Genomic DNA, 12,058 nt, shown 5'->3' with positions numbered 1-12,058 from the left:
CACAACCTTTCCATCAGAATTTATCTTTTTATAGTCATTCTTTCAAAAGTTGAACTCAGTCTTAATGTATCTCAGTTTGGTCTAATTTCTAATTTCAACAATACTAATACAAGCTCAGCAACTAATGTGTAAATATAATTAGTAAATTATGATTTTCATGTCAGTCACTAAATGTTCATTATATTTCTTCTTTTTTTATAGCTTGAGCTCCAAACTGTTTATAACAGAAATATACTGAAAGTGGTGACCTTAGACACATACTGTATATAGCCTAAATAGTATATCAAATTTACATTATGTTGCATACAAAGTCTCAGAGCAGTTGGTATAAGCAAATACTTTTTCTCACACTTGCCTGAGACAATTATTACTCTTTTTGGCCACAGTATGAATTCTCAAATGAGAATAAAAACAGTAAATCTGTACAGTAAACCTTGGATGTTAAAGCCACAGAACTGCAGTCACACTGACAGTGATATTGTTTGTCTGTAAGGTATTTTCTGTAAGGAAGGATTGGGGTCAGCAGTCCCTTCCGTCAGAGTCTGGCTGGCACTGATGCGCGTCACCGCTGATGACTGTCAGCTTGACTCCACCCCACCCACTCCGGCGAGACTCGCCATCCCACCTCATATATAGAAAGAAGATGTTTAAGACTTTCAGTCGAAAGAACAACATGCTATTATTTTTCCTATTTTTTTTTATCCCTGTAAATGTCTGAAGAACTATTTTTAAGTTGCTGTTCAAAACACGCAGCATCACTTCACAGGTGAGCTGCAGCTCCGCGCGCGGTTGCCATGGAGCGGCAGCGGTTCACTGACGCGGCCTCCACACACACACTGGACGAGCGAGCAGAGCTCCAGACATCATCCGGAGTGAAGAAACACCATCATAAACACACACCGCAGGAGCAAGCAGAGCTCCAGACATCATCCGGAGTGAAGAAACACCATCATAAACACAGTCTCAAGCGCCGTTATGAAGTGCTGGAGACGCTGGGCAGAGGTGCGTACGGCAAAGTCAAGCGCGCGGTGGCGAGACAGTGTGGAAGGACGGTGAGCGACATCCTTGTAGTTTTGAATCTAGTCACAAAATGCTGATATGAAGCATTAGCCTATTGGTATATGTTGTATCAACGAGTCTTTTAGTTTGTTTAGAATAATATTTTGCAAGGCCTGTATTTTTTAGTTCTTCATACTGTAGAACTGTACAAAGATAATTATTTGATATCAGCCCAACACAATAGGTTAATAAAGAGTTGAATCTATTAATTTTCAGTGAAACGGTATCTATCTATCTATCTATCTATCTATCTATCTATCTATCTATCTATCTATCTATCTATCTATCTATCTATCTATCTATCTATCTATCATCTATTGTCCTTTTTTATTCACTTCATCCACAATGCAATTAAAAAATTTGTTTGATTATTTGAGACTTGCAATGCATAAAAATGGAAATATCAGAGATTTAAAAAATGTGGTCTCCACAACTGTAAAAAAATCACGGACATTGATCAAATCTTAAGCAGTTATAGAAAAGTCTATAGTATAATGCTTACTACTTGCCTAGTACTTATCAACTAGATAAGTAACTGTGGAGGTTTAGGGATTTTGTTTGTGCTTTGTTAAACCTTAAAAACTACAAAAAATGATGACTTTCATTATTATGATATAGGGTAAAATAGTAAAAAAAAGAAAGAAGTTGGGCATGGTTCATTTAAAGGTGCATGATATTTCATATACATCAAATTTGATGATATATCAGTATAATATTTCTGGTTTAGTGTTGATTTGATAAGGGCATACTTGAGCCTATTGCTGGGATTTTATATATATTATTATATATTATAATGATTTGTCTTTAAAATAGTGTGCAGTGAAAATGAACAAGAGTTATGGAACTGTACTGAAAAAAGTTCTGAGAAAAACACTCAAGAAAACTAAATTTAACTGTAAACTCATAAGAACCCTTTGAATAAATAATTGGTTTAACTTGAAATGCTTGAGTATTCCCAGTAAATTACTGGATTCATTGGTTTTTTTACCGTATGGATGCAAATAATGGCCTTTTTATTGATTTATTGTCAGAAATGTACTTAATTTTTCTAATTTGAGAGGAACATTGTTTGATGTCAGTTCTGACAGCATGTCAGGCATTCAACACACCTTTACCTAGCAATTCACCTCAGTTAATTACTCCTGGGGTCGTCCAATAGGGCCCTTGTGTGTGTCTACTGCACGTTAGCACACTTAATTAAATACTTATCACTCAGTCTGTCATTTAACAAAAACAAAATCGAAATTTCCCCTGGACTGCTGTCTGCACTCTTTCACAGCCTGAAAACATATGAAAGCGTTAATGGAAAAACTCACTGTCCAATCAGATTAGAGCAGCAGCTGAGCCTCTCTCTCACTCTGTCACTCATCCGGACTCAGAGGTGAAGTATTCCGGAATCCAGGAGCCTTAGCATAGCTGGGATTCCTGCAGACAAACACTAACACCATTCAGAGGGAGCTGGGTGCATGTGTGACAGGGGAGCGAGGCGTCTCTCCCCATGTCCAAATTGGGGTCAAAGGTGCTTGGCAGCTTCCCAGATTGCACTGCTAGTGCCGCCATACAGACAGCAGGTTTCGGCGACCTCCATTAGAGTTTTTGTCAGTGATAACATTTCCATATTACTTTAGCTTTACCTTTCAATGTATGTTTCCATCAGTGAATTCCATTTGGGGACAAAAGAAATTACACTTTACTTTTAAGCCACAGCATATTTCAGTTATTAAATATAGCTGCAAGCAGCAATTATCAGGGCACAAAGAAGACGATAAAACACGTCAACATGGCTTTGAGTGTCAGAAAAACTGCAACAATGAGCAATTAAGGACATTTTAAAGGGTTAGTTCACCGGAAAGTGAAAATTCGGTCATTAATTAATTAATTAAAGACCTCCGTTCATCTTCAGAACACAAATTTGTGTTAAAATCCGATGGCTCAGAAAGGCGGATTTCCTCTCTCAAGACCCATAAAGGGACAAAAGACGTCTTTACAAAACCCATCTCACTACAGTGATTCTATAATTATTTTATGAAGCGAGGAGAACAGTTTCTGTACACCAAAAAAATAAAATAAAACAACATATATAGTGATGATTCGTAGAGCTTTGAACCATTATGAATCAGTGTATCGAATCAGCGGTTCTGATCGCCAATGTCACGTGATTTCAGCAGTTTAGTTCAGCATTAAGCTCAGAGGCTTCAGGAAGAAGTGTTTTGAAATCAACCATCACTATATAAGTCGTTATTTATTTTATTTTTTTGCACACAAAAACTATTCTCGTGGCTTCATAAAATGATTGTAGAGCGCTGTAGTGAGACGGGCTTTGTAACAAAGTCTTTAGTGCATTTATGGTTCTTGAGAGAGGAAATGACATTGGTGTCAATGAAGGCCTTTCTGAGCCGTCAGATTTCAACACTAATATCTTCATTAGTGTTGTGAAAATTAACTGAGATGAAAGGAAATGAGGTCTTTCAGGTGTCGAACGACATGAGTAAGTAATGAAAGAAATTTACTAACCCTTTAAGATGAATTTAGGCAAAATGGCTGAAAAATCATATGTATAGTCATTAATAATACAATTTAATGGTTTATCACTTACGACCAATAGGTGGTGCAGTTGATGTGATGAGGTCAGAGTGAGGTGACAATGACACATGTCAAGTTTGGTGTCATTATGCAAAAGCATTGCAGAAATACAGCACCGAGAGTCATTTTAACATAATGGCTCAAATTTGTTGCTGTGCTATACAAAAACGGTGTCGTCTGAAAATGATAAGCTTCGATTTGGTGAAAATCTGACAAACGTTCTAGGACAAGTTCCAAAAAGTAGAATTGTTGGACATTTTGTTAGAACTTTTTACCACAAGGCGGTGCTGCCCCGAAACCTTTTGAGTACTTTCAAGGCATGGCGCCGAAGACACATGCCAAGTTTCGTAACAACACACCAAGGCGTTCGTAAAATATAGCATTTTTTGACAAAATTATAAATGGCTGACACACAAAATGTTCGATATGGTAAAACTGGGTATCGTATGACTATCGCACAAAATCTAAAGAGTTTTGTGACCGAAATTGCATGCTATGAAACACTTACAGACCCCAACATGTACCAGAAACTAAACCATATCTCAATGGTACAAAATGTAACCCGTAGCCAGCAGAGTTATACATAGGTCAGCAAAACATGGACATAATATTTGATCTGTAGCTTAAATTATATCCATACCAATTGGAGAATGTTGAATTATTTACTGTTATTAAAAATGTAGGGCGATTCATGCACTGTAAAAAATTATTTAGAAAAAAAGTTACCTGGTTGCCTTAAAACTTTGAGTTCATTAAAATTAAAATTTGGAGTTAATACAATGAACATTTTTTGAGATTCGACAACCTTTATTAAAATATTATTAAAAGATTTTGTAAGCATATTGGGTAATTGTGTGTGTTTTATTTCTGATGACGCAGTGAAACATGCCAAATAGTGCTATTTTCATGATTTATCACATTTTTTATGTGGTTCAGAAACAATAAAATTTTGAGTTTCTATTTATTAAACAAATTTCCTTCATTGTATCAACTCAAATTTTTAATTTCAATAAACTCAAAATTTTAAGACAACCAGGTTACTTACTTTTTTAAGTTAAACCAACAAAAACCAGCAACATTTTTTTACAGTGTGGGGAATTGATTGGATGGTTTCCTATTGGTGGATCTCATGTGAGTGACAGGTTGCTAATGAGGGGAAGTTTCTTGATTAAAGATTATGAAGACGCATGAATTAAAAAATGATGTGCATGGCAAAATCCCTGTTGTGTTCCGTAAATAAGAACTGTCCGTTTTGATTTCATGCTGACTTTAAAAAAATATGTCAAAAAAGATTTTGAGAGAGCATCACAGAAGATATGTATTCAAGTCGGCATTAACTGCATTTTCCATGTATTTTTGAAAAACGTAATAAATGAGCATCACATCATTGACCCGCATACACACATTCGTGCTTGGTTCAGTGATGTGTTTGATTATAATGTGTCTGATTGTGTGCTTCAGGTGGCTATTAAATCCATTAGAAAGGAGAGATTACGAGATGATCTGGATAGGGCTCACATCCAGAGAGAAATCGAAATCACCGCCTCTCTTACACACCCAAATATAATCCGTCTATATGAGGGTAAAACACAAACATTTCTTTTGTCACATCTCCTGTATCAGATAGAGGTACTCTCTCATTTCATGAATCCACCAAATGATGATTTAAATGTGTTGTCTTATGTGTGGATATGTTTCCAGTGTTCGAGAGCAGAGAGAGGATTGTGATGGTGATGGAGTATGCGAGTGGAGGAGAGCTTTACGAGTACATTCAGGAGAAACAGAGACTGTCAGAGGACGAGGCCAGACACTTCTTCAAACAGATCACTTCTGCTGTGCATTACTGCCATAAAGTAAACACATTTCTGTTCTTAAAGAATTAGTTCACCCAAAAAAGGAAAATTCTGTCATTAATTACTTAGCCTCATGTCGTTCGACACCAGTAAGACCTCCGTTCATCTTCAGACACAAACGAGGATATTAGTGTTGAAATCCGATGGCTCAGAAAGGCCTTCAGTGACACCAATGTCATTTCCTCTCTCAAGACCCATAAAGACACTAAAGACGTCGTTACAAAGCCCATCTCACTACAGTGGCTCTACAATCATTTTATGAGGCGACAAGAATAGTTTTTGAGCGCAAAAAAAACCCTACATAACGACTTATATATAATGATGGGCCGATTTTAAAACAAAGTGTCGAAACGTTATAAATCAGCGAATCGATTCATGATTCGGGTCACCAATGTCACGATTTCAGCAGTTTTTACACTCGATCCAAATCATGAATCGATTCGCTAATTCATAACGGTTCTACACTTTGTTTTAAAATCGGCCCATCACTATAAGTTATTAGTCCGTTTTTTTTAGCACAAAAACTATTCTCAATGCTTCATAAAATGATTGTAGAGCTTATGTAGTGAGATGGGCTTTGTAACGATGTCTTTAGTTTCTTTATGGGTCTTGAGAGAGGAAATGACATTGGTGTCAATGAAGGCCTTTCTGAGCCGTCGGATTTCAACAAAAATATCTTAATTTACGTTCCGAAGATGAACGGAGGTAGCCTGACAAGCCAGACCCACATCAAGATGTTTGGTCTGGAAACTCACCATAGACAGGGCTCAATCCGAGGGGCGGGATAAATGGTTGTCTTTCAAACTCCCTCTGCACGCGATAGGATAGTGCTACCACCAACCAGAGCAACGAAGGTGAAACAGAGCTTGTTGATAGATTAAACATTCGCCGTATCCTGTCAGCAAAACTCCGAACACATCTTCCCTTCTTAAGAATGACTTCAGTGCCGTTCTTTGTTCTTTTCTCAGAGAAAAGCTTAACTCCAAGTCTTCCAGAGTCGCGGTCAAAGCTGATTCGAAAGACCGCCGCCGCTCGCCAGTTTCTGTGTTTACTAGAAGCACGCAAACGCAACTCGGCCGTCGTCATTATGGCCCCGCCCACCGACTCTATACACGATGTGATTGGTCCGGCAAGAGTTAGGGGAATACAGATCAGAAGGGTATTGAGAGTTGCTAGACGACACTCGCGGGCAGATTAAATTTGCTGCCGCTAGGGTGCGTCTAGATTTCTAGGCTAGAACGGAGGTCTTCCGGGTGTCAAACGACATGAGGGTGAGGAATTAATGACAGAATTTTTATTTTTTAGCTGAACTAACCCCTTAAAAACTCATGGCATTCATTCTACAAATGAGCAGTTTTTCTTTAATCACAGTTATATTTATATATTGTATATATTGTAAGTATTTATATCAATGCAGTCAGCACATTAAAATCAGCTTTGAAATCACAGGTCTTTCAATTTTACGACTTCACTGTAAACACAACAAAAATTTTAAATATAATATTTTTTCATTTAATTTTTTACATTTGTTTTAAAAAAAACGTACGAAATCTCTTGTTATCTCTCAGAATGGTGTGGTTCATCGTGACCTCAAACTCGAGAATATACTTCTGGACAAGGACTTAAATGTGAAGGTAAACAATTCAAAACTGATATGTTTCATGCAACTGATGGATCCTTTGAGACAAGCAATTCAAACTTACTGCACATTGAATTTTTAAAATCATAAGTACGGTGGCCAAAATAACAGAAACACTATATGAAATAAAGGAAAAGACAGGAGGAAGAGCTAGAGGTAGCAGAGCTGAAGATGTTGAGGTTCTCTTTGGGAGTGACGAGGATGGATAGGATCAGGAATGAGTACATCAGAGGGACAGCACATGTGAGATGTTTTGGAGACAAAGTTAGAGAGGCCAGGTTGAGATGGTTTGGACATGTTCAGAGGAGGGAGAGTAAATATATTGGTAAAAGGATGCTGAGGTTAGAGCTGCCAGACAGGAGGTCAAGAGGAAGACCAAAGAGAAGGTTTATGGATGTAGTGAAGGAGGACATGAAGGTTGTCGGTCTGAGAGAAGAGGATACAGAGGATATAGGAATAGATGGAGGCGGATTATTCACTGTGGCGACCCCTGAAGGGAACAGCCGAAAGAAGAAGAATATAGGTTTAGGTAGGATCAACCGTAAACAGCCTCATTTTCTTGCTGTAATCTGTCATTCATGCCTTGAACTCTTGAACTTGATATTGATGCTTTCGCCTAGTACTTAAGGAGTACCTATTTTTCGCCTATGAATTTTTTAATGAAGTATTAATGGACTACTCATATTGAGCCCAAACATCCCCATGAGGGTTTAAGGATATGTGTGCATGGAATGCGTTTACTTTAGCACTGTGTATAGGAGCATCATCATCCAGGATGGGAACATTATAAGCGAACAATGTTTGCAGTATTTTGCACAATCGAACAGCTTCATTCCTTGTTCATTACAAACCGTATAGAGCAATCATTGTATCAGATGACTCTGGCAAAATAGCAGCTTATACCTCACCATGATTCGTTGTTGGTAACAGACAGGCTTGAAGGCATCCTTTGTCTCCATAGGTTAACTGGATGTAGGAAATATGACAAAAGATGACTTTTATTCATTATACAGAGTCTGTATACATACAGATATATACATTATACAGAGCATAGTAGATGCTTCATTTCATATGCGAGCACATTTTATATTTGTCTACTTGCAAGCAATTCAGCATAAACCTTCATATCAAACATTTTGAAGTGTTTGATGGCAGTGTAATTCGATTCATTTTTGCAGCTGCATTTATAATTATAATTCTACTTCAAAATTAACCTCCTTTGGTTTTCTGCTATTTCTACCACCCAATGTGAATCAGAAATAGCCTAGATTCTATTAAATAAATAGATGTAGGTCACCCATTTTAATACAGAACTGATTGATCTATAACTGCTCTGTTTGTTTGCAGCTCGCTGACTTTGGATTGTCCAACCGCTACATGAGAGGCCGCTGTCTGGACACTTTCTGCGGGAGCCCCCTGTATGCCTCGCCAGAGATTGTCAATGGACTTCCATACCACGGCCCTGAGGTGCCAATCACTCCCCAGTTTTTTTGATTGCTCAACCTTGTGAAAAGAAGTACACTTAGCATACTTTTAAAAGGAGTACTTATTAGGGCAATAATATACTCTAATAGAAAATACTTAAGTGCAGACTGAATGTAATGTTTTCAGACACTAAGGACCTGTTTACCCCTGGTATTAAAGCATTTTGGTGGATCGGATCACAAGTGGACGGCACTAAATACGTCTTGAGCTTGTCAAGTTTCAACCACTTTCAGAGTGTGAACTCTCATGTGGTCGAATTCGTTTAAACAGCCACAAAATGTCCTAACGCATAAACATTAGGGCAAGCGCGCTAGCCAGATTTTAAATTTAATTTAGATTTAAACTTTGCCAGCTGAAGACCCAAGTTTGCAAAATGCACAATGTGCTCTCACTATTCCTGATTTCTAACACACACTCATAGTGTGGTCTTGTAGCTATCAGAGCAAAAACTAAAGCTGATGCCATATGTTTTTCCGTCGTCTCTGGTCGTGTTCATATGTAAACCGTGTGAGCTTATTTTGTCCATTAGATTAAAAGATCTGAAAAAGCCCATACATTCACCCGCCCATAGACCCTCTCCTCAAAGAAATCAGGACAGAAGTGGTTGAAAGTGGACAAAAGAGACAAATTAAAATACCAGATGTACATGGGAATATGTCTCTCTCATCTACTTGTGATCCGATTGACCAAAACACATCTTAATACCAGGTGTAAACAGGGCCTATATGTGCGTTTAAATTGCAGTTAAATGAAAATGTATTATAGTTTAAACAAGAGTCCTTTTTTGACTCACTTAAGTAGGAGGGATAGTTAACTTAAAGGGATAGTTCACCTAAAAACGCAGATTCTGTCATCATTTACTCACCTTCATGTTGTTCCAAACCCGAGTTTCCTTCTTTTGAACCACAAAAGAGGATATTTTGAAGAATGTTGGTAATAACCAAACAGTTGATGGACCCCATTGACTTCCATAGTATGAGGAAAAAAAATACAAAATAATAATATATCATTTGGGGAAATCCCTTTAAGTACATCTTCATATGTAATTTCATAATTACTTCTATTGTCTGTGAAATATGGTATACATAAATATGGTACAAACATAGATAAATCGTGTGCTGCCGAATGTACTGGCAAAAATTATGAAAAACTAAAATATACTTTAATGTAATTTCTATTAAAACATATTATATGTCATGTGCTTATATAGGAGATTAATTCCGGATGATTGGGACACTTTTTATCATTGAAATGACTGTTAAAAAGTGTCCCATTCATCCTGAATTCACCTCTGTATTTGTAATTACAGATTTAATATATATAATCAAGTTCATGACATTTAGTATTATTAAGCGCAATTCGTTTTTACAAGGACATTTAATACTTGAAATCCCAGTTTTTACAGTAAACACTTCATAAACAATTCTGTATGACATATGCTCTTTTTTATGTCTCAGGTGGACTGTTGGTCTCTTGGTGTGCTGTTATATGCTCTGGTTTATGGCTCCATGCCATTTGATGGCACAACTTACAGCATCCTCAAAGAGCAGATCCGCCAGGGACGATATAAGACCCCTGATATCCCATCAGGTGAGATTCATCAAAGGCTTTATATATATAGGAGGACAGTGCACTCTGATTACTTATGAATGGGAGAAATGGCCAATATGGTGAATAAGCCCCGCCTTCTAAATGAAAGAGCCAATCGTTGATTAGTAAAGTCGTTAGACACTCTGGGTGCTATAGAAACGCGGGCAGTGTTTAGGACTGCGCATGCGCATTAGCTTTGTCCAGGCTGAAAAAAGTCCATGAAAAGTTTTTGGTCATGATTTGAGCGTTTAGAAACAACATTTATGAGACTGTTGTTTTCAGATTTCATTGTTGATTTCAAATATGAAATTTAACCGTAAGCTTGGCAAACAGTTTTGGAGAATTTGATCTTTCCCCATTCAAAGAGATAGGAGCTGCACTTGCATGACCGCGAGGCGTTTCAAAGATGGCCGCCGAGTGAAATGACTAATCTTAAAGAGACTTTAGATTCATCACACACTTCACTACACACCATTATGATTGAGAATTTAGCCTGACTCTTTCAATTCTTCTCATAGAGGCCTGTTCATTGATTGGATGGATGCTCACGGTAAAAGCAGAGGACAGAGCTACTGTGAAAGACATCGCTAACCATTGGTGGCTGGACCGAAACTGTCCCAACCCAGATACTTCGTTCTCAGAAGTTCCAGAGAGTAAAACATGTGCTTCTACCCTACCGAGAGTGAAACATAAGGAAAGAACTTTCAGCCCAAACAGCAGCTCTTTTCTGCTGTCACCTCTTGAACCTTCTTCCCACAACCAGCCCACGAAACTGCCAAAGAAGGGCATCCTGAAGAAGCTCTACAATCAGGTTGAAAACACATCTCTCTCTGAGCACACAGACGGGTCTGAGACTGCTGGGAACATTAAGGCTGACACTAGCGAAGATGTGGAAAGAATTGAGACGGATACTGGGAGAATGAGGAAGGGGATTCTTAAGTGTAACGGAAAGTTCTCCGGTGTTTCTCCAATCACATCGGCTCCTACATGGTCACACAGTTTCAGCAAAACTAGCCAAGAGTGTGATGGAGGTGGACAGCAGGAGATGGAGTTTGAGATCAAGATCTGCCTTTGGAAAACACACACGTCCACAGGCCTACAGTTTCCACAGAATAGCTATTTTGATCATGTACACTGACTAAAAATGAACTGAGATCAATAATAAAGACATTTTACAATAAGGTTCAATTCAGTATCCTGAGCTAACAGTGAACAATCATATTATTAATCTAGTTTAAATATCATATTGTTCAATGTAATTCATATTTCTGCGGTAAGTTTTTTTATCAATAATATTAGTGAGCAAGATTAAATCGATCAAAAGTGACTGTAAAACATTTATAATGTTACAAGAGGTTTATATATATTAAATAAATGCTGTTCTTTTGAAATGAATATGAATGCTGTTCTTTTTTAAATAAATGCTGTTCTTTTAAAATGAAACCTGAAACAATGTATCAGTTTCCAGTTTACATGTTTTCAAGATCGATAACAATTAGAAATGTGTTTTGAGCAGCAAATCATCATTACAATGATTTCTGAAGGATCATGTGACACTGAACACTTAATTTCAAAACACATTAGGACAAAAATATTAATATTGATCAAATAAATAGCTTTGGTGAGCACGAGACTTCCTAAACATTTAAAAAAACAAATACTCACCCTAAACATTTGAATTGTAGAATATGTGCAAAAACACCCAAATCTTGCCTTACATTTTGAGTATCATATGATTCATCATTTGACCTGCGTCCTGCGAGTCACAACAGTCATGCAGCTGAATAACCATAATCATAATCTATTGGAAATACCTGAGCTGCTAAAATAATGTGCACTTTGAAATTGA

The 12,058-nt window shown here is 37.4% G+C and overlaps 1 protein-coding gene across 2 annotated transcripts; it reads left to right on the top strand.

The window, feature by feature from the left end:
* The first annotated feature begins 514 nt into the window (after window positions 1–514).
* On the top strand, window positions 515–11,553 carry LOC137079384 (NUAK family SNF1-like kinase 1). 2 transcript variants are annotated; one of them, XM_067447348.1, is made up of 7 exons: window positions 515–1,052; window positions 5,104–5,224; window positions 5,344–5,495; window positions 7,064–7,129; window positions 8,482–8,601; window positions 10,077–10,209; window positions 10,728–11,553. In XM_067447348.1, the coding sequence occupies exons 1-7, from the start codon at window positions 795–797 to the stop codon at window positions 11,345–11,347; spliced, it is 1,470 nt and encodes a 489-aa protein (XP_067303449.1). In that variant the 5' UTR covers window positions 515–794; the 3' UTR covers window positions 11,348–11,553. The 2 variants fall into 2 exon arrangements, with proteins under 2 accessions (XP_067303449.1, XP_067303450.1); XM_067447349.1 differs by having other exon boundaries at window positions 837–1,002.
* The last annotated feature ends 505 nt before the right edge of the window (window positions 11,554–12,058 follow it).

The sequence above is a fragment of the Pseudorasbora parva genome, chromosome 6 (assembly GCF_024679245.1).
Source record: "Pseudorasbora parva isolate DD20220531a chromosome 6, ASM2467924v1, whole genome shotgun sequence".
Classification (NCBI taxonomy): domain Eukaryota; kingdom Metazoa; phylum Chordata; class Actinopteri; order Cypriniformes; family Gobionidae; genus Pseudorasbora; species Pseudorasbora parva.
Note: the sequence above shows the minus strand (reverse complement) of the source record. Positions and strands in the feature narration are given on the sequence as shown.

Bases quoted from the DNA above. Each gene is read 5' to 3' on its own strand.
- LOC137079384 (XM_067447348.1), top strand. From the start codon at position 795: ATGGAGCGGCAGCGGTTCACTGACGCGGCCTCCACACACACACTGGAC. The intron at 1,053-5,103 runs GTGAGCGACATC...TGTGTGCTTCAG, and splicing joins CGAGACAGTGTGGAAGGACG to GTGGCTATTAAATCCATTAG. The intron at 7,130-8,481 runs GTAAACAATTCA...GTTTGTTTGCAG, and splicing joins ACAAGGACTTAAATGTGAAG to CTCGCTGACTTTGGATTGTC.